General features: G+C 41.6%; 1 protein-coding gene across 3 annotated transcripts; it reads left to right on the forward strand.

Moving 5' to 3' along the window:
• The first annotated feature begins 1,226 nt into the window (after window positions 1–1,226).
• On the forward strand, window positions 1,227–22,666 carry NIPSNAP2 (nipsnap homolog 2). 3 transcript variants are annotated; one of them, XM_027861991.1, is made up of 12 exons: window positions 1,227–1,302; window positions 4,642–4,781; window positions 4,862–4,907; window positions 9,729–9,823; window positions 10,188–10,258; window positions 11,156–11,296; window positions 12,125–12,156; window positions 14,274–14,328; window positions 14,597–14,642; window positions 14,967–15,061; window positions 19,828–19,911; window positions 21,434–22,666. In XM_027861991.1, exons 1-12 carry the CDS (start codon window positions 1,238–1,240, stop codon window positions 21,440–21,442), a joined length of 879 nt encoding a protein of 292 aa, XP_027717792.1. In that variant the 5' UTR covers window positions 1,227–1,237; the 3' UTR covers window positions 21,443–22,666. The 3 variants fall into 3 exon arrangements, with proteins under 3 accessions (XP_027717792.1, XP_027717795.1, XP_027717793.1); XM_027861992.1 differs by lacking the exon at window positions 1,227–1,302 and adding an exon at window positions 1,836–2,059; XM_027861994.1 differs by lacking the exons at window positions 14,274–14,328; window positions 14,597–14,642.
• Window positions 22,667–23,240: the final 574 nt, after the last annotated feature.

Here is a 23,240-nt window from a genome sequence, read left to right on the forward strand (position 1 = left end):
TAGTAAAATATTGGAAGTACTTTAACTGAATTTTATTTTTAGTGATTTGTATTCTATTTTTCTCTAACCTCTAATACTAAAGGGAAAGAAAACATTTGATTTTATGGCCAGATTATTTACACAGATTAAGCTGAATTAATAAAAACCTTTTAAAAGGTTGGGAAAAATGAACCCTTACAATATTTTTTGTTTCCAAGAAGCAAAATGTTCGTTTCTTTATATAAGATTACCTAAAATGAGACTTCCCTTTCAGTGATAAAATCATGGCTAGAATTTGTTTTCAAACCGAGGAGCTAAGGGTTGTTTTTAATGACGATTCCTTTTTGGATAAGATGGTCCAGGGAGTCAGGAGAGCTGTGCCCATTATAGATGAGTCTGCCTCGCTGGACTGCAGTGTCCCAGCCAGAAGGTTGTGACATGGTATGACCAAGTTGTACAATTCTTCAGTAGTGCCCAGTTTCAGAGATATTTTGCTGTTCTGTTTGTCACTTGGTCATGGAGTATTGGGACTTCAGCCCTTGAGGGAAAATTGATCTATGTGTTATTTCTCTTTTGAACTATGTAACAACAACAATGTATTTTAGGGCAAAAGAATAGACATCTTTTAACTAGTGAGGAAGTCTATGCAAAATCAAAAATTGGAATGACAAAATATTGACTGCAAAGAAATGCTCAGTCGTTCCAAGCGACCCTTCCAGGTGGATCAATCAGAAGTCCGGCATGACAGAACTGACGTTTAATCGATGTGCATTGTTAAATCATCATTTTTTTTGCCTTGTGCCATCCGTGCAGGAAGGTCCCCTTTAAGGAAATTCCCCCTACATCAGACATTTCCCCCCAAAATGGCCAGTCTGGGCTGATGTGGGCCCTTGGCGGGGCAGGAGCTGCGCCAGGGTCCTCCTGACCCCCCCCCCCCCCCCGGGCTCTCCGTCAATTCCAGGGTTAAGCCGTACAGCCCTCGACCCCAGACCCGGCTTCGTTGGGAGCTCCCGAGTCTCCAGCGGCGCCAGCCTTCCGAGACTGCGCCTGGGAGCCCAGGGGGGCGGCGCGCGCCCCAAGGTCAAGTACACCCAAGCTGCAGCTGCCCTAGGCAGCCGCGGGGCGGCGCGACGCGGCGCAGCGCAGGCCGCCCAGCCCGGGCCCGCCCCTTCGGCCTCCGTCGAGCGGCGCTGGCATGGGGGAGGGGGTGGCAGGCCGGTGGGGGGGGGGGGGGGCCGAGGGGAGGCGCCTGAGCAAGATGGCGGTGCGAGTGCTGCGGTCCCTGGGAGCGGCCGCGCCCCCTGGCCTGCGGCCGGCCCTCAGGTGAGCAGCGCCCGGCGGGCCCGGCCGTGACCTTGAACCCCGGCCGGGGCGGCTGAGGCTGCGGGCGGCCTCGGGCCGGGCAGCGCCCCCCCACCCGGCGCCCCCACTGCCCGCCCGCCCCGGCCGGGGTTCAAGGTCACGGCCGGGGGCCAGCAGGGGCCCGAGCGCCCCGCCAGCCGCGGGCGGGAGCCAGGCGGGGACGAGGGGCCCTTCCCCCCGCGGGCCACGCCAAGGGGGAGGGAGGGGGCGCGGGGCCGGGGCCGGCCGTGACCGTGGCCGTGGGAGTGGGCGGCCTGGCCCGACCCCACTGTGAGCCGTGGCTGAGGAGGAGCCCGCAGGCGTCCGGCTCGATGCCCGCTGACCCCCGCTCTGGCCGCTGTCGCCCTCGCGCCGGCAGGCCAGTGTCCGAGGACCCCCGGGCTCTTGACCGTGACACTGTCCTCCCCGGACTCGGCTTCAGGCTGTGGCCGCAGGTCCGGACCGCCGAACGCCCCGGTCGCCCTCGCCTCCCTCTGCAGCCGGCTGTCTGTGTGCCCGGTTGGAGGGGGCCCCAAGCGCGGGGGACACGCAGTCCTTGGCCCGTGTTCCTTGTGTAACTGACATGGGCGCGTGCCGTGTAACTGACCGGAGCAACTTCTCCCGGAGCTCCGCAGTTAGCGCTGCGCCTCTTTCCCGGGCCTCTGAGAAAGCCGGACAGCGTTTATTCTGTGTGGATGTTGTCCAGCCCCACTCTTTTTCGTGCATATGTTATCGCCAGGTACATTTAACGCACCCCCACACACACACACACACACACACGCACACGGGGCGGTGAAACAATAATAGGAAAATAAACATGGCAGCGAAATAATGCTCGAAGGTCCTTCTTGCAACTCCCAAATGTATACCTCTGCATTCATTTGAATGCTTAATTTCACATCCAGCGCTCCTATCCTGAAATTCGTTCTAACCTTTCCCACAAACTGGCAGAGAATATCTTTATTTTTTAGGGAAATGTTTGACGTTTTACTCAGACTCTTTGGAAAACTGTCTTCCTCAAAGTGCTTATTATATGCGAAGGAATTGCTAAAGAAACATATAAAGCAAAAAAAAAAAAGATGAATTTCAGAGAAGGCAAGTAATCTAATTTAAATTCAAAAGGCAGAGAGCAGTGTTTACTAGGCTTCCAGACAATCAGTTTTGATTTTTAAATTTCTTATAAAATTTAATAGATGCCAAGAATAGAAGTTAAAAATTAGACAAAAACCTAAACTTTATTTAAAAAAAAAAAGTGGTAGAGATTGTGCTCCAGAATATTTGGTTTTGTTTTTCATGTGTGTGCCAGTAGCAGAGATCCTAAATGTTTTACAAGATACTCGCTAACATATGATATTAACCTATACAAAATGTAATTCTCCTGTTTATTGAACGATTTTTGCTGTTTTCAATAGTGTGAGGATTTTAAGAATCATTTTTTCTGCTAGTGCCCCAACACTATCTTAACAAAATGTTTTATATATTTAAAAAAGTATTCTTATTACTATCTTTATGTTTGCATGTGGCAATATAGCTACATATTTCAAAATGCTGTCCCATGTGGTTTCAGACAATTTGAAATTAAAATAAGTGAGCAAATTCTTTGGATGTGTGTGTGTGTGTGTGTGTGTGTGTGTGTGTGTGTGTGTGTGTGTATCCATATGCCATTAAGGTCCAAAGCAGCTTTATTATTTTAAATGACTTTCTTTTTTAAATGAAATGGAAGACAAATCCAGTAAATTTGTAAAAGCAGCAAGTTAATCTTAAGAATCAGGAAAACACAATTTTCATAGTAGGTGGATATGTTGAATAAGAATAGATTTATGTGATTTTATGAGCATGTGTGTTTATCTTGTGGAACCCAGGGAAATTTGTATCCTTGAGTGTCTTCCCTGTGTTTCTTTCGCCCTGAAGGTCACCTTCCTAATTGCTAGCTACCAGTTATTCTGTCCTGTCCTCCCACACTTTGCTGACAACTGTCCGGATTCCTTGGCAATTGTTGGCTATAGGGTATACAAAGTAACACTTCGTGCTACTCTGTGACTAAGTCATCATTGTCTTCATTTCCTTTAAATTCAGAAGCCTTCCTGAGAACCCTACAGCACAGGCCTGGGATGCTATGGTGTGTTTTCTTGGGGAAAAACAAAATTCCTCCAGAATTTTTTATTTAGGTACATTTGTTGTGATCTGCAAATTGATAATTACCATAATGGGGCCGTCTGCATGGTAAGAGGTCAGGCAATATTTGTTGAATTAATTTTACTGAGAAATCATGAAAGAAGTTACAAATAATATATCCAGGGGTGATTCTCAGAATTCATTTGATACTCTTTTCTGGTGGAGTACAAATCACGTTTCGAAGCCTGAGTTGAGAGAGTGAACTTGATCTGTGGGGCAGTGGGAATCCAAAAGTTTTAATGTAGGTGGTAGGATCCAGCCCATGGAAATAGTAGCCAATTTGGGCCAAGCCAAAGAAGATGCACCAGAGTGGTAAGATGGTGGAAGCAGGGTTGCAGGGAATGTTTGGTGATTGGTACCACGTTGCAAAAGTCCCTGCCGGGTCTCTGACAGTGCATGTGTACTAAGGAGGTATGTTTAGCACTGTGCCTGGCACATAGTAAGAACTTAGTAGAGGTTTATTGATTGGTTGATTGTTGCAATAGAAATTCGTTTAGAAGATGGAAATTATCCAATCTAGGTGTCTAGGTTTTAAGTAGAGTAGGAAGACTGACAGAAGCATAAAGTCATTTTGGAGGTACTTTTCATTTTCTTCATGCAAATTTTGCTTTGTCAAAGGTTGTTTTAGAAGGCGAAATATATTCCTAGAATTCTAATATAAAAACTTTTATATGTGGGTGCTATGATAGGAAATACAGTGTGCTAAAGTCTTTCTCATTCCACTTGGATGTCACTTTTGGGGGTAAAATAGTTCTGGGAAGCTAGTACTCTGCTTCTCCTGATTAGATAGATGAGGTGAGATAATTTGATAAGATGCTTTGAATAACTTTAATAAGCTTTACTGATACTATAATAATTAATAAGATGGTTGGAATAACTCATATGTAAAGCATTTTGAGTTTTATAAGTTACTTTCTCAGTAAAGTAGGAGTTGCAAGGTTATGATTCACATTTTACAGATGAGGAAACTAAGACTGAGGGAGGTTAAGTGATCCTGCTAAGGTCAGATGGTTAGTAAGTGTGGGAGATGGACATTTAATATTCTATTCTGTGAATAATGTAATTGTTTGACCCTACCTAATTAAAACACATGTAAACTATTGCAATTCTCATTTGACCTGTACTGACACATTTGTTCATTCCTAGGGGCCTGACAAGTTCCACCAACAGACCTCGTGAAGATAGTTGGTTAAAATCTTTATTTGTTCGGAAAGTTGACCCAAGAAAAGATGCTCATTCCAATCTCCTAGCCAAAAAAGAAACAAGCAGTCTATACAAAATACAGTGTGAGTGGGGTTTTTTACATTTTAATATTTGAATTTCCTTCCTTTGTTCATAAATTTATTATTGAATTTTCTTGTTACAGTTCACAATGTGAAGCCAGAATGCCTGGAAGCATACAACCAAATTTGGTATGTAGCCCAAATTACTCATGACTTGGGGGAGAGAGTGAATTGTGTTTGTGCCGGCTCCTCTGGAAATTGCTAGAAGGAAAATGAGAGCATTTCTGCTAAACTCTATTCTTCTGTCCTTGTAAAGGCCCTTAAACTGAGCCCTGTGTGATGAGGTTACTAAAGTGAAAGGGTGGTGGGGAGACAGGGGTATATGCACAGGTAAATCACCTCATGTGGTATAAAGTCCCATACATTCTCTTAGAATTTATATCTCTTCAGAGAAGTGGGAGAATTGGACTGATTGACTTTTGATGAATTTTGCATAAAACATGTTCATCCTCACGATATATAAGGGCACATGATAAAAGTGATTTTGTAGCTCTCACCTCTGCCAAGGTTCAAAGAAAGTAAGGGAGTTTTGAAAAGCATGGAAATTTCCAATAGCAAAAACTGTTACCGTTTTTATTGGAGGCTGTTCAGAGAAATTCAACTATAGTGCAGACTTTCTTGTTCATCCCTACGTATTTTAAACAAAAACACTATTCCACCGTACACCGGAGCCATTTACTTCTGTCTTCATTCTCATCCTTCCAGCTGATGCCCCCCAAACCTGAGCCTCCAGTCTTGTCAGACTCTAGTGGTTTACTGGACATTTCCACCCAGATGTCTGGTCAATTTCTGAAACTCACCTCTTCTAAATCTGGACAGATTTTCCGGAAGTTTTTCTGGACAAATTTCCTGGGCAGATTTTTTCTGAAACTCACTTTGTCCAAAACTAGACTCATTTTCTTTCCCCTGATAGAAGTCTCAGAGAAGCAAACTTGGTCTTGATGTCAGGAAGATCTACTTAATGATTTGACCTATCCCAAACTATAAAATGGGCAGCCTCGGAGTGTAGGTCTCTCCTTTTGGAGGGGTGGGGGTGGGGGTCTTCCAACCAAGTCAGGATGACCACTTGTGAGGCAAGTTGTAATGGAGATTCTTTTTCAAGTATGGGTCGGATTAGATGACTCTTTGGACTTCGGTTTCCTCATCTGTTAAATTAGGTGTTTAGTCTAAATGGCCTCTGAGGTCCCTTCCAACTCCTGACCCCACAGTTCTGTTCTCCACTACCCCCATCCCAATCCAACTCCCAGTTTTATTAATGGCACCATGGTCCTACCAGTAATTTGAACTCAGAACTTCAGAGTTATCTTTGGGCTAGAATTCTCCTTAATTTTCAGTATCTAGGGAGTCACTAAGGACTAGCTATCACATCTTTTTTTCTTGATGTCCATGGCAAGAACCGTAATCCATGGCTTCATTGCCTCATAACCTTTCTGACTCCAGCTGGTCCTTGGCTCAATCCATCTGGCATTTTCTTTTTTGACGAATGTTCTTAACCAATACTGATGTGCAGACTCCCACATTTGGCATGTAACTTTTCTGGTTAGAAATCTTAAGTGGCTCCTGATTTCCTGCTTCATCAAGGCTACACTCTTCTGCCTAACTTCTCTAGTCTTTATAATCTGGGTCTACCTTACCTGTCTCATGGACCCCTCTTCCCAAAAATGAAGTCTCCCCTCTAGTCTGGCAGATCTGCATCTTCTTTGTCGACGTGTGGTGATAAGGAATGGATAACCCCACAAATGTGCTTCTCTCTTCTTTGAGAGCTATAGCACTTGGCTGATCAGAAGGCTGCTATGAACACTCATATCTTCCCCACAATACACACAGAGTAGTTGTGGAGGTTGATGGATTCCTTCTTGTCCAATCTTATTTAGCTTTCTAATGTTGTATGACAGTTAGAAAAGCTAAAGTTTCAGAAAACAAACAAGTCTCAATCAACTGCACTTACTCATAAAAATCTTTGAATTTTTAATTTACCAGATACAGGTAGTTGGAAATCTTAATTTTTCTCTTTTCACCAAGGGCAAGTCATGTAAAACATCCTCCAAATGAGGAGTTCCAAGCCTTTACTCTTTCATGGACCCCTTGGGCAGCTTAGGTGGTGCAATGGATAGAGCACAGGACTTGGAGGCAGAAAGACCTGAGTTTAAATCCAGCCTCAGACATTCACTAACTTTGTGACCCTGGGCAAGTCACTTCACCTCTTCCTGCCTCAGTTTCCTCATCTGTAAAATAAGGATAATAATTGAACCTACCTCCTAGTGTTACCATGAGGGTAATATTCTTTAAAGTACTCGATAAGCCCCATCTCAGAATCCTGCTCAAAATACAATACATAGGAGTAGAAAGGAAACCGAAGGTCAGTGAAATGTTTAAAAAAACCGAAGTCATAGGCCCCAGCTTAAGGATGCCCGCTTCCATGTTATATGACATCCAGAAGCTTTATTTGACTCAGCCTCTGCAGAGACTTGTATCAGCCACGCTTCCTGAGACCTGGGGCCATATCATGCATTCTAAGAAGGCGCATTTTAACAAGAGCCAATATTGTGATTATCTGTCACAGTCCTCCTCCTCCGGCCACATGCCAGTCACGCACACAGAGGTCTGTGTTTCCTCTTTCAGAGTCAGCTGCCAATCCTCTTCCCTGCCTTTTTCTAGAGGAAATCTGGCATACAGACTGAACACAATGGTCAGTCCACAAGGCTTGCTCTCTCTGTCTTGGTTTGCCAGCACTCTAGAATAGGTGAAACTTAAAGTCACTGCAAGCCTCCAACATGACATTACTAGAACGCAGTGAGGGCTCCAGACTTCCTGCCTTGGGAAAGACCAAAGAGGGGGCACTAGACTCACTACGCTCACACAAACGATTATGGGTTTTGTTTTTTATTTTATAAATGTATATCAGTATAGATTGTTATACATACTATAATATATAATATATTATTATAAATTTATATACCAGTATTTTATATAGAGCGTTTTAACATTTGCAGTGTACCTTACAAATATTATCTCATTTTATCCTCACAATAACCCTGCAAGGTAGGTGCTATTATTCTCCCTCTGTTGTAGAGGAGGAAGCTGAGGCAGAGACCGCTGAGTGACTTGCCTAGGGTCACACAGTTATTAGTATCTGAGGCAAGATTCGAACTCGGATCTCCCTGACTCTGTCCACTGTACCACCCAAGTATTCTGACAACATTCAGGGCTCTCTTCTTTACATCGTACTGAGTCCCTGCCTCAGCATTGTGTCTGTCTGAGCTCAGATCCATCCCACCCAGGTTAGCTTACAGGAGAGGCTACAGACCTTGGCTATCCCCCTTCCCTAGCTCTGTAGAAGAGCAGATAGCCCTTCTTTTGGGGTGTCTTTAATAGATTTTTCTTGAAAACATTACAAGGAAACATACAGGAGATAATGAGAATTTTTCAAAAGGGAAAAAATCATAAAAGCCTTACATGCACACTTACAGGAGAACAAAACCTAATTCTCCCTAAGCTCCTCTTCTTTGGACTGCCTGACCCTTCTCAGTCTTCTCTTAAAATCAGCCAGCCCACTGCTGCCTGGGCCGCACATTAGATCAGGCTCCAGCCAGTGGATTTGACTTGGCAAAGCTTTGGGTTTTCATAGTCCATCTGGAATCTCCCTCACCAAACCTTTGACCTGCACTCCCTCCCTCCCTCTTCTGCCAGGACAGGTCTTTCACCTGGGCTTCAAGTTCTGAAGACTCTTATGGTTGCCCTCATCTAGATCCTCTGCCTACGGCCCTAGGAGAGTCTTATGACGTGGACCACGGGGGTCCACAATGATTCTTCCTCCCCTAACCCTGGAGGAATGACTCTCTAAATTCATCGTCGTAGTTTAGGAAGTACCTTGAACATACGGCAATACGTTGAGCATCTGTGATCTCACTGGTAGAGCATGGAAATCCAATCGCCACCCACTTTTAGAGCTGAAGCTTAGAGATTAGTTGATCCCCCACAGGCAGGAACACAGCTGGAAAGTGTCAGAGACAAGAGCAGAGGCCAGACCTTTCTGCCCCCAAAGTCCAACTCTGTCCATCACACCAGGCTTCCTCTCACCTGGAACATGTGGCAAATAACACCAAACATCCACGTCACCGCCAACAGCTGCAGCAGTAAGGACGTAGGTATGGTGTCCCCGGGTCTCTAGAGATTGGTTCAGGCCCATAGAACTAATCAGTCTAGTCTCATCGTTATGCACAACACCGATCTTGCCCTGGCATTCAGTACTCACAGCCTGTCCTGCTGATGTGGTTGTGGTTGAGGCCCTTGTTGCTATATAGAGGAATCACACTAGCTCAGAAGGTTCCCAGGTGACTCTGCTCTCTCATGGGGGGAAAGGCAGCAGGTGGGGGGTGGGGGGTTGTGTGCGGATTCCCTTCCTGGTTCATGGCTCTTGGCTCTCACTTCCCCTCCCCCAGGCATCAGGGGGCCTCAGAGCTGCTTCCTGCTCCGCTCACTTTGGTTATCCACGATTTCTCTCTTCCTTCTTCACTGTCCTCTTTAAGTCACGTCTCCCGTGGTTCTTGACTGTATCACCCACACACTTAAGCGTTTATAAGCATCGACGATCACATGATCATGAATGTGCCCTCTTCTTACTTGTGCAACCCATCTTCTGTCATCTTTGGGCCCCCAGCTCTTCTTATTTTGGTCACAGCTCATGGATCTGAGAAAGACAACTACTCTAGCCTGGTGATGAAGGGTCCCAGACATTCAAGGAAGGTGTCGCTGGATCATAGAAATGATCCAAAAATGCTAATTCTGCTGATAATTCCAACAAAATGTATAAATGTGTTTGTGGTGCCCTTAATTAGTTGGCAGGACACCTAACGCAGGGCCAGACATTGCTAAGTTCTCAGTAAAATGTTGCTGATTGATTGACTAGGCTAATTGAAAACACGAAATTTATATTTCTTATTTTTTAAGTCAAGAGGTGCTGCCAAAGATTCATGAAGAAAAACACTACCCTTGTACCTTGGTGGGGACTTGGAATACATGGTACGGAGAACAAGATCAGGCTGGTAAGAAATCTTAAGAATAATTCCTAGAACCTAGACTTGATGCTGAAGTGGACCTTGTCTCTTAAACCGTTATTGTAATTGCACAAGTAATTTTCAGACATCATGCTTGGTTACAATAAAAACTTTTAAAAATCATTGTATGGACTCATGGTTAAAGGAAATATACTGTTTCTTCTGGTTTGAAACAATTTTTTATTGCCTTTAAATGTTTAAATTTATTTTGATAATTTGTATGCCTAGACTGACTTTTGTGCATGTTTATAATTTAGTACTGTCAACTTTGTGTGTGTGGCATATTTTAAAATCAACTGAGCTATTATCATGAACCTCTAAATGTATATGTATTTTTAAAAATATATTTCAGTCCACCTCTGGAGGTATGAGGGAGGCTACCCAGCCCTCAATGAGGTCATGAGTAAGCTCAGAGAAAATAAGGTATGATTTTTAAAAAATGTTTGCTAATTCTAATTTCAAATAGTACCTGTTAGTATAGATTAAGTGACTCTTTTCTCTGCATCTTCAGCAATTTCTGTTTTTCTGCTAAAAATGGTATTCTTTGTGAGCTTTGATTTGCAGGGTTTTTTAAAATAGTACCTGTATTGACATTAAAATAACTGAGTTCTTATGGCAAGAGTGAGTTGTAGCTTAGAAGTGATAGGTTTCATTTGAAATGTTGGTAGTTAGTATGTCTGCTTTAGATATCAACAAGCAAAATAATGACCTTGTGAATTGTTCATGGCATGTTTTTAATCCTGGGCTAGCTTCTTACCCTTCAGTGGGCATCCCGGCTGCTCCCCACCATTCCCTGTCTGCTCCTCCCCCACCGCCAGGTGTGAGCAAACTCATTAGAATACTGCTCTAATGCAGTGTTCTCAAGGTATGGGCCAAGGGCTCCTCCAGATTCCCCAAGATCCTTTCAGGGGCTCTGCAGGGACAAAATTTTTCATAGCAATACTAAGAAGTTTTCATTTCTAATGTGGCAATTATCAATAGATATAAAAAAACACAAACAAGCTTTGTTTTAAGTTTTAAGAGTGTGCAGGGGTCCTGAGAACGAAAAGGTTGAGAACTGTTGCTTTTATGGACATGTCATTAGCATGGCAAGCTTTGGATTGTGTATGCACTCTTTCTTGGTGATTGCCCCAACTGAGCCCTGTTTTATATGGATTGTCACATGTTGATAAGTTTATTCTCCTGAAGTTCAGCTGTGATTTATTGGGGAAAATTGAACTTAGTGAGTGTAGCCTAGATGGGATGCAAAGAGTTCATGTTGTTAATGGGTATTTATATATACATATAATTTAAAATTTTCATGACAACTTTCTTTCAAAGGAATTTGTGGCCTTCCGTAAGGAAAGGGGCAACATGCTGCTTTCTCGAAAGAATCAGCTGCTGTTGGAGTTCAGTTTCTGGAATGAACCTGTCCCTAGACCAGGACCTAATATATATGAACTCAGGTCTTACCAACTTAGAGTAAGTACGAAAGTGAGCAATGCTCAACTACTCAATTATCCTTGGAAACCACAGCAGGGTTAAAGCAGCCTAAGTCCTAGCTGGACTTCTCCTTTTGGTTTCCTCTGTCCCCTCATCACTCCTCCCTCTTAGTCTTATTGTTCATATTTTGTGAACTACATAATGTCCGTTCTTTAGCATGTCACCTGATAGCATTTCTGAGCTATTCAAGAGGAAAGGCCTAAAACCAGGGAACTTATTTGAAATCACTCTTTATAGCACTTATTCCAGTGGGATTAGAGGATGTAGCCTCAGTGTAAACATACTGAAATGCCATCAGATTGGGAAGTAGGTTTTCCCAAATGTTGCCATGCCAAAGCCTAAAGAAAACTCAGCTATTGATCACATGGATTACTACCATTTGTGACCATATCAGTTGGATCGTGGTCTCAAATAATACTTCTTCTTACTAGAAACCTAGAGCACATTCCTAGTCCTTTTTTCCAAAATATGAAAAAAAAGTTGAATTTCTTGTTGAATTTGTAATAGTCTTATTTTGTGTTTATGAAGAGGCTAAAGATACAATAAAAGTGGAACGTGTGTGTGTGTAAAAAACTTTATTTGCTTAAAGTAAATATCCATAAGTTTTTACCATACATTTTTGCCTTGAATTAAGCCACAGATGGCCATTATAAGGGGCAATGTGAATAAAGTGGATAATAGTATTGGAAATCAAGTTTGTCTTTTTTTAAGAGAGCTATGAACGAGTTGGCCTCACTCTGTGTTTTTCATTGCAATGCTTCCCCAATCTAAGAACCAACATTCCAAAAACAAAATGTTTTCTTTCAGCCAGGAACAATGATTGAGTGGGGCAACTATTGGTAAGTTTACGGCAGCATGGTGAGTTTCTAAATCTTACTAATGGATTGTGTTGGGCCATCCTTTCATCTCTCAGTGTCAGAGTTTGGGATCTTTAGTGTCAGGGTTTGGCATTAGTTTAGGAAGTCTTTTTGCATTTTCACAGACCTCATATTTCCTAAAATATTGCTTTCACTCACAAATATATTTTCTCACTTATGTGGCTACTACCCTTATTTGTCTTTTTAGATTGAATAGCAAAGAACCAATTTCTTTACCAAGTTAGGTGGTATTATACCTCAACAGGCAAGAATATAATTCAAAGTTTTGCTGACCAAAATTATCTACCAAAAACAAGATGAAGTTCCCTTCAAGGCAAATATAAGGTACAATATTTAAGGATTAAGCAAAATTAATTTCAGTAGATTCAAGACGGGAAATGACTGGCTGGGCATAAGTGGGACTGTAAAAGACCTTAAGATCAGAGTGGGCCAGGAGCTAAATGTCTATGGCAAGAACAGTGCCATCAGGCTGACATGATAATGGAAATGTGACATGCGAGAGTTGGTAAGGATTCTTTTTACTGTATTAGGAGGCCCTTATTGTAGAGCGGGAGGCTCAGATTTGGTATGGACATACTAAGAGGGATGCAGAGAACTGAGTAGATATAAAAAACGAGCAACTAAAATGAATGACGGGTGGAAGTCAAGACTCGAGAAAAGATGAAGGGAATTGAATGTATGTAAATGAAAGAGTGATCGCTTAAGTCTTCAGATCTATGGTGGGTTATGACCTTTGCCTCACTTTGTGTCAGTAGAAAAAAAAAGGGGCAAGTCAAATACTGTTTTCCCATTACCTTCGTTGTGACTTTATGAGTAATTGACATCTCCGTTTCCATCTAATCTTCAGTTGGCAGGAACTTCTCACTCTTCCTTCTTCTCTCTAGTAAAGTAGTGGACAAACAAAGTTATAAGTATATAAATGGCAATGGCCATTTAAAGCACACTTAGTGTGAATCTTTTTACAATGTAAATAATCCTCCCCAACTGTGTCTGTTTTACATGTTGGATTTTCATGCATTCGATTTTTTATTTTTTAACATGGAGTCAACTGTATAAGAAAGCCCTGACTACCATTTTTGAGGCTAGGACAGAGACAGGAAATTATCTTCAATTGCTAGGGGAGATCTAGGTTTAGAAATAAAGAAGAACTCCACTGATGGGGTGATTAAATGCTATTGCTCCCTTGAAGAAAAGTTATGGAATTTTCATCTCTGAGGATCTTTCAGAAAGATCACCTTCTGTTTTTGTCTAGTTCAAGGGTAATCTTACTCTTGCTTGGAGAAGGGAACCCAACTAATCACTTTATATTCCTGCCAGTCATTGGTTCTAGCAACATACAATATAAAATTTCTGATATTTTCCAGGCCAGTTGTTTTCTGAATCTTTAGGATGTAAAGAATTTTCAGGGTAGAAAGTGGGTGGAAAAGTGTCAATTACAAAGGTATTTCACCCAAAATAGTTTTCAAGAACCATGAAAATGTAGTTGCTAATTTAAATCAAGATTATTCCTTATTCACTGTCTTTTGGAAGTTAACATCAGTTTAGTTCCATTTACTTTGGCCTAAGGATTATGAGCATGTTCATATGAATGTCTGCCTTTATAAAAAATTTTTTTTTAATTTGTAAATGCTGTTTCCATAAGCTTAGCTGCCAATATGTTAACTTAGTCTCCTACACTCTGCTGTGAATTGTACCTACAATTCAGCTCACTTGATCTTTTATAAACTCCATCACATTGGTTTCTAGTGACTCTTTAAAATTGATCCACCAAAGACTAAGTAACGCAAGTCAGAATATTTGATTTGTCAACTAGGAACACATGTGCATACAAGTTACTCAGTTGGCTTTTATATACTGGTGTTTTGCTAACAAATATGATTATTTGGTCAATCTTAGATTCAGTTACTAAGTAAATTTTATAAAGTGCTAATTTTAGACTGTTAATATAGAAACCAGATATATATGGGAAATGTTTTTTTTCCCTCCAGCTCCAATATCTTAGCAATAAGAGTTTTCTTTCCAAAAGGAAATGTATTTTAAGAGCTAGTTCAGCATTTGATTTATCTCTTGACAAATAGGTTTAAGGTGGTGACCCCTTCACTATGCCCTCCATTTTGTCAGGCTCAGCCAAGTGTAAGTTTTCTTTACTCACCTTAAATGAATTAGAAGAATTTAAAACTAAATAAGAATGAATGTTTATCACTTAAAATGAAAGATAGAAGGCACTCTGCATGTTAAAATAATTTAATTTCATTAATTTGCTGATCAGAATTATCACTTTTAACTGACAGAAAATTGATCACTTAAAAATTTTAAATTTAAGAGTAGTTGTAACAGTCTTCTAAAAAACTGATTTGGGAGAGAGAGGGACATGTATGTTAACAACATTCTCTTTTCTTAGGAACTCAAAGCCCATCATATAAGAGAGCAATTATATACTTTGACAGGTAATAATCACATGTCTGATAGCACTTGGGAATAAGTTACTGAAGATCATCAGAAAATTCTTAAACTCAGTTCTCCTGCCAGTGCAGGTGACAGCAGGAGGTATGGCAGTGCTGTTTACAAGACACAGCAGTGTCTAGGAAAGTGATCATTTGCAGGCTAGAGAAGGGAAATCTTACTGTTTTACCACCACTGTAATATTTGTTGCCATGTGGGGATTGGCAGTGATTAGCTCTGCTTTTAATATAATTGTCATGTGATTTGGAGGACATTCTATCTACTTCCCCTTTTTCACATGTAATCTAGTGAATTATTTTCTCTTTTAGGGCTCGTGCAATTCGTTTTAGGCAGGACAATGACGAAGCAGTTGGAGGGTTTTTCTCTCAGATTGGGCAGTTATATATGGTACATCATCTTTGGGGTAAGAATCTTTTTCTTCTTCTCTTACTGGACCCAGATTCATTGGGATGTATGGTAAAGGTACATTCCCATATAAGCATGATGGTACATGGGGGATATAATAAAGGGAAGCCTTCGCTGCCCATTTTCCTTCAGCCAATCTACTTGTAACAGATGGGAATCAAGATCAAGAAGACCCAGAGATGCAAAGTTAGTGGCAAAGGGCTGTTTACAACCTATAGGCAGAAGCCCCACCAATTAAATGAGCACCATGATTGATTGGCAGCCAAAGGGAGTAAGCAAAGCAGGGAAAACTGTAGGAAATGGTAGAGGTGGAGAAAGCAGTCAGGTGGAGAGAGAATGAAGGCCATAAAAAATGGTGGCATATTTAAGAGAGGGTGATGATGGGAAAGGGGGAAGGAGATGCTGAATGTGAAACAGAAACACATCTGAATCAGTTAACCAACAAATGAAGCTATTTTAAAGAGCCCATCCCTGGGCCTTGCCAACTGACCAAGACATGAAAGTATGTTGGTTAGCGAACTAAATGATACATACCATGCTACCCCAAACCCTCAGCAAATGCTGTTCTGGAATGACAACCAAGATTTCCAGACACTGAAAGGTAATCATTTACATGGAGAATGTTTAAAAATGTACTTTATGGGGCTGCTAGGTGGCACAGTGGATAGAGCACCAACCCTGAAGTCAGGAGGACCTGAGTTCAAATCCGGCCTCAGAACAAACACTTGACACTTACTAGCTGTGTGACCTTGGGCAAGTCACTTAACCCCAATTGCCTTAAAAAAAAAAAAAAGAAATGTACTTCATACTTCCTTGCTTTGTTAACAGAGTTGACTAAGCAGAGTTTAATTTTTTTATTTTTTTTTATTTTTTTTTATTTTTTCTTTATTTATTTTTTTGGTGAGGCAATTGAGATTACGTGACTTGCCCAGGGTCACACAGCTAGTTAAATATGAAGTATCTGAGGTCAGATTTGAACTCAGGTCCTCCTGACTCCAGGGCCGGTGCTATATCCACTGCGCTACCTACCTGCCCTGAGTTTAACTTTTTCTTAATAATTCTAGGACATTATGAGCTTTAATGCATTTGATACACTAAGGATGCAGTATAGCAGACATGTAGCATAGGCAGGGGAGGGATACTGATCCCATCTATGGTCTCAGAGCCTGCTTTCATAGCTACAGGTTGAATTTGTTATATACTTTAAAAAGAAAGGCAAGTTATACGTGGCAGAAACTTGCAATTTCACATAAGGTCACCCACTTTTACTCTTCTCCCGTATATATGGAAATGCCCATTTTGTTTGGTGTTTGTTGAGTTCTGAATAAAAATAAATGAATGTTTTAAAAAATCTTGCTTTCATGAAAAAAATCCCTAAATATCAGCTTATATTTTGCTCCTTTTCCCTCTTCTCATAAAAGTTGAGTGGAACATGTACAGAAGTATGACCATTCAGGCAGCAAAAGAGGGAAAACTCCTTTTTCTGCAAAATTAAATAATAAATCGAAGGCTAATGTGACCTTGTTCCAGATGGCTCTATGGATGTACAGAAAGTCTTCCCTGCTGCCATCATGGTCTTTTGACCCGTCAGCGCTATTTCAAACACTATCTGTAATTTCTCCATCACTAACCTACAAGACTCCACCTATGTCCGTGGGCTTGCGCTCATCTGTCTCCTACTAAGTTTGTTCTTTGGGTATGAAAGAGGGGCTTCTGTCAGCAGGACGAGGACTGGTGCCCGTGCGTCCTGAGCAGGGCCGACAGACTCATTGTCAGCAGGTAGCACTTCTGCTGAGCACATTCTCCTAGAGCTCCTCCTTAGCATTTGACTTTTACAAGAATCCCAGGTGCAATCAGCTTTAAAAGTGCATCGTGAGGACTGTAATACCTGAAGGGCTATTGAAATGCGTTCCTAATGGATTGTTTTCTCATGAAATCCCTCTTGAATATCATCTCCTGCTCTCAGTGATTTTATGAAAGAGGCGACACCAGGTGGAGGGAAGATGGCGAGACATAGGCCTCGACACTCACCCTTCTTCCTCAGAGAGAACCATAGTTGTTAAGCAGTCGAGTAGCCTTGTTATTCTCAAATCAGCCTATAGCTCTAAAGTAATCTTTTGCTGAAAGTACAGAAAGATAATAGCATTAGTTCAAAAAACGTTCTCTGTCTGCTCACGTTTCACCTTGTCCTCTGTTAAGCAATAGGTAAGTAAATGTGGGACACCTTAGAAAGCTCTCTAGTGATGAAATTTGCCAATTTTGAGGGGTTTTCTGTTATAGAAACCTGCAGAGGTAACACGTGAAAGAATAGTTTATCTGACTTTATTTTGCTTCAACCCTGAGGGGACTTAAGCTCCATAGCACAGCCCTCTCTGGTATAAGTTGGCAATTCCTGAAAGTCTCCATGGACCTGTTGGTTATATTATCCATAATGTGCCTGTTTCCATTGCTGCGGTAGACTCTTGCCCCTCAGCTCCCATAATTCCTTCATGGAAGTCCACCCAATACAATGGAGGCCTCCCTCAAGGTCTTATAACATCCCATGGGGACCACTGCTGGGTTCTGACCATTCATTGGTTATCAAGTTAATTACTAAGTATTGCCAAAGTAAACAGGTTTCAGAAACATGAGAAGATTGTTCAGGGGAGAGGGTGCTCAGTAATGAATTGTCCCTCGCAGTTACAACATTCTTCTGTACTGTCTTGATCTGCTATTTTACACCTGCTGTGTTACAGCCTTGTACATTATCTCAGAGATAACTAAAGTTTCTCTTTGAGGATTACTTGCTACTCGGTCCGTTGCCTTTGCTGATAAAAAAAAATCTGCCTTTTCAAGGAGCATTGGGCTAGAGGCCTTCAGGGAGGACCTTCCTGCCAAACAATAGCCTCTCTGATTGAGGTGATTACGTCATGTGGGACTGATTCATAACTGGATGAGTCAATATCTGCAAAGAATTTCACTTCACCTCCTACCTTTTGGGTGCATGGCCTCCCCTTGCTAAGTCTGCTTTTGGAATGCCACTCCTTGAAGGCAGAGACGTATTTTTGCCTTTCTCTGAATCCCCGCTTCTTAGCATAATGCCTGGCACATAGTAGGCACCTAATAAAGGCTTGTTGATCGATCGATTGATTGGGTGAAAATTGTTATCTATGCCTCCCATGCTGCCGCAGAGTTGGGCACCAGGGTTTGCTTTGTCTCTAGCGCTTCTCTGAGCCGCCAATGGCCAGTCATGCAGCACAGTGAGCGGTGTAGATGTGGGCCATGTCCTTGAGGCCTTCATTGTTCAGAATAGGTGGCTGTACTCTCACCTGTGCAGTGGAGACGTTCTCTGTCCCAAGCAGATGTGGCCTGTGCCTTCCAAGGGCCTCTGAGCCTCTCCTTTCCTGGCTTTCTTCTTTTCCTGCTGTTAGTGGCTGCTTACTCGGCACCACCAGTAACCACTTTTTAGGACTGCCACCACCTCTAACCACTGCTGCTTCCCTCCTTTTCTCGTTTCTTTTCCCTTTCTCCTTCCACTCTTCTTGGTCTTTCCAGAAAGGACTGGCCATCATAGATATCATCAGACAAGCAGAGCATTTCTCTCTTCACCTGTGGAAAACCAGCCAATCACAATGTGTCCAACATAATCTTTGGGCTTAAGGTCTTTAACAGATCCAGAGACAGAACTGGAAGGGACCTTAGAGAAAATCCAGTTCGAATCCCTTTTTACAGATGAAGAAACTGAGGCCTTAGAAACATGAGGCAGTTGGCCATTTAAGGTCGCAAATCTGATTGACGATAGCGCTGGGATAGTCATTCTTGCCGGCTGCTGAGGAACTTATCCACCCCTCCTCAAACTCTGTGTTAGGGGGAGAGGAGAGTCCCCGTTCAGAGCCATTGCAGAAGCATAGAAGGCCAGGCGGGCTGTCCTGGAGTGAGCCTAAGTTTGACTGGGCAAATAAGCTATGTGCTGGCATTGCCCATTTTGCCGTTGAATTTTATAATGATCAAATCCTGTTTTTGGATGACGTTCTTTCTCCTTTCAACAATGTTTAAAGTACAATATCTGTGCTCTCTCTTGCTTCACCTTATTTATTGCTGATTTTAAAATTCTTTTTAAAGTCAAATCAACAAACAGGGGCCAGGCACAGAGCTAATTAACAGCATTACCAAGAAAGGCAAAAATGGTCCCATCCCCCAAGGAGCTCCATCTCAGATGTGGAAGAAGTGAACTTGGCATTCAGACCACCTCTTTCCCTTGGGAGAACAGGGCATTATAATCTGCGAAACAATTGTTTGTTTTCTAGTAGAACTAGTGGTTCTATTTTGCCATGTTATCCTGTAGCCGTCATTATAAGTAATGATAGTTTATATCTCTGAAAACTGTTTCCAAAATACCTCTAGTTCTATTCCAATATAACCACTGCACATGAAGCTTTTGAAGGTGGCCTCCTCTCTATCAGACTATAAACTCCTTGCGGGTCAGTAACAATGACGCCGCATTCATCCCTGTATCTCCCACAATGCCTTGCAGTGAGGACAACAGGCACGTCGCCACACACCATAAGACAATGAGTGCCTGTTGGGTGAGCAGAAAGATGAAGGCGTGGCGCAGACTCTCACTATGGGGCACTGCATTTAAACCGAATTCCCCAGCTACCCCTTAATCTTTTTATCACTTAACAAAAGCAGCAAACAACTTGAAATAAATTCTAAAGGACATGGTGATGAAATGTAGGGCCTTTCTGTGGTTTTAAAGCTGACTTCCGTGTGTTTGTTTTCAAGCTTACAAAGATCTGCAGTCCAGGGAAGACACCCGGAACGCGGCGTGGCATAAACACGGCTGGGAAGAACTGGTGTATTATACAGGTGAGAGCTTCCTACGCACTGCACATTTGATGGCCTCGTGCAACGGCAGCGCTGGTTCAAAGGCATTCTTTCAAAAACCTGAATTGGCCAAGAGTTTTACAGCCAGCCGGCCTAAGCATGTCAATCTCTTATATTTTGACGTCTTCTCTGAAAGGCAGATGATTAAAGCACCTACCTCCTGATTGCGCTTTGTCTGCCTTAAGAGTCAGTTTTCTTTAGAACATGCCTCATTGTCATGCCAACTGAAAAACATATTTTGAAAACTAACTCAATTAGGGTAATCATTCAATGAAAACATTGCCTACATACAGCATTCACTTGTTTTTAAGAGAAAACAACTTAAATAAATGTAATGCAAGTGGCTAAGACGCCCGACTCTCTTGGACAATTATTATTAGGAATAATTATCTAAAAACATTATAGAAAGTTGTACAACATTGCTAACCTAGAGCTTGTACATTTGGATTTTTCAACATTAAGAAAATAAAAGAGATAGCCCTTCTGGCCATCTTGTATTTCCTAGGAGGAGAAGAGCAAATGGGGCCATTACTGGGTATTTTTAGTAATAGCTAAATACTCATAATTAGATGTAAGTTCGCTTTTTTTTTTCTTTCTTGCCTTCTTTACAATTTAGAACTGTGAAGTATATTTTGGTAATTATGAAACCTGTGTGTACAGGATGTTTGTTCATGTCTCCACAGCACACACACCATACAAATATAGCATGCAAATATCCCCTGGGGTTGCTTTGTCATTTTATATAACGTCACCTTAGTTTGGAGAAGAGTTTGATGACAAAGCTCTCTCCACCTCCCCCCACCACCACCTAACTATACTTTCGCTTATTTCCTGTACATGAATGTGGAGCCTCAACCAGGATCTGCTCTGGTGGACACTTGTAGGACACTCAAATCCATCCTTGGCAGGAGGGCTGGCTCCAGAATGACTAGAGAACTTGCCTCTGACCCTTCCTACCTGGATGACCTTGGACAAGTCTTGGAATCCCCCTGAGCCTCAGTTTCCTCATCTATAAAATGGGGTGTACAAAATGGCTCCTGAGGCCTCTTTCAGCTCCAGACTCCTAATCCTAGGCAATCATTCTGGCAGACTGCAACATTCCTTCCTGTTTCAAGACAATAAAATAATAACATTAGCTAGCAAGTATACGGGGGTTTAATGTTAGCAGAGCCCTTGACATATGTTAATTCATCTGATCCTAACAGCAGCCCTGGGAGGTAGGGACTCTTATTCTCTCCATTTTAGAGATGAGGAAGCTGAGGCAGGCAGAGGTAAAGTGACTCCCTCAAGATCACACAACTCATGTCTGAGGCCAGATACCAACTATGCCACCTAGAACATTCTGAGTGGTATTATTTGTTTATTTAAAACTTCTATTTGTACATAAAACTCCATGTTATAATATATTTGAGATATGGCAAAGCATGGCTGGGAAGATTGAGCACGCCGTACCACTAACATCAACACAAAGCCGCCTTAACCTGCATCTCTGCCTTCTTTTCAGTGCCCCTAATTCAGGAAATGGAGTCAAGAATCATGATACCCCTGAAGATTTCACCCCTCAAGTAAAGTTGGAATTAATTGTCATGTGCCTATATAGATTTAAGTGACAAGTATTTGTCTTAAATTAATTTTATGGTATACATTGTATATCATGGTGAGAAAGAAATGTTGAAATATAAAACTGCTGTATGTAGCTTATTAGAGAGACCTCTTTTCTTTAGACTCTAAATGTTCATATAAAAGTTAATTACAAAAGAAAAAAGAAAATTGACTCATTCTAACAGTGCTCAGTGGTCTTTGGTGAAATATCACTGTTTTGATCTGACGTACCTTACCCGAGCCCAGTGAGGGAAAAAGGAAACAGATTACAATTTGAATCATTTCCTAATAGGAACTCAATCATGAAACCAATTTATTAATATTTATTTATGATAAGCAAATCTACTGGAGAGTTACAGGGTTCAGATTAATTTCCTTCCTGCTTCAGGAAGAGCTCTGGACTCTGGTCAATCTCTCCTAATTCTAGTATGGTTACTCCAGCAGTTTTTCTGATTATTGAACTAGGAACAAACCATGAACGTGTGTACCCAGCATCTGAAAATGTTCTAATCTATGCTCCTCTGTAATCAGTTGTGAATCCCAGGAGACTGTGACATGGCCAGTCTGGTAGTGGCTGATATGTACGCCAGTTTTGATAAAGCGTTACAATGATGTCTATATGGGGAAAAAAAAAAAAAAAAGAATCACTTCATTGAACCTGTTCTCTGGACTGCATGATCTCTAGTTTTGAAATAAACATCTTGAAGAGCACTGATTTTTTTTAAAAAATATTTTTCTATAATGAAACACATAGCACTAGGAAAAGAGGTTTTATTTTATAAGCAATCACATGTGACCTCAGATGTGTTTTCTCAGTCAATATTTTAATAAACATACAGCAGATCTTTCTGAGGCCATGTGAAGGTGGTGCATGTTGAGATGTTAAGGTTGGCATACAGCAGAGTACTCTGTCCAGTTCTGTCCGATTTCATTTTTAAATGTAGTGTACCAATTTTTTTCATGTCTGTAATAATGTGGAAGTCCTATTGAAATGAACATTTCGTCTGACCCAAGGTTCAAAAATTGCTGTGTGAAATACACTGTATACAAATCTCTTCCCTGGTGTCCAATTTGTACGTGTCAAGGCTTTTCTGCAAAAGCATATATAAAGTCAATAAAATCCTTTTAATTTTCACATGTTGGTGGCATCATTATTGCAGCCCTTTTGTGTGTTTATGTAGTGTCGAATGATTCTCTTCACCAAATGAGCCTGTTTTTCCAGTGTACCTACCGCCAAAAGAACCTCAGGCATTGTGTAATAAAAGCACTGGGTAGGTCCCTTCCCAATATCTCATTTTGGGGTTTTGAGGGCACTAGGTCAGGGGTGGGGAACCTGCACTAAATAATACTGACTTCTCTCAGATTCACAGGAAACAAACAAAAGAGGGTAATGGTGGTGTTCTCTAATGTTTCTGCCATGTAGACACTAGTCTTTTTCCTGAATAAAATCTTATGTAGGAAAGGTTTTGCTCATTTGAATTCAACAAACACTAACAAACATGCACATTTCCATGCAAAAAGAACCACAAAAAAAGATTATATGTGAAATCACAAATCTCACCACACACAGCCTATTGCTGTTTTTAAAGAATATACTTAATTGGGCACATTAGTTCCAAAGCTGTCTTGCTTGCCTGCGTGGCCTCTGAACCTCCTAATCTCCGTGGCACATTTTAAAAATGCTTCGTTGACACTCTTTGCTGTCTTTT

This window comes from Vombatus ursinus, unplaced genomic scaffold, assembly GCF_900497805.2.
Source record: "Vombatus ursinus unplaced genomic scaffold, bare-nosed wombat genome assembly UNPS02014768.1, whole genome shotgun sequence".
NCBI lineage: Eukaryota > Metazoa > Chordata > Mammalia > Diprotodontia > Vombatidae > Vombatus > Vombatus ursinus.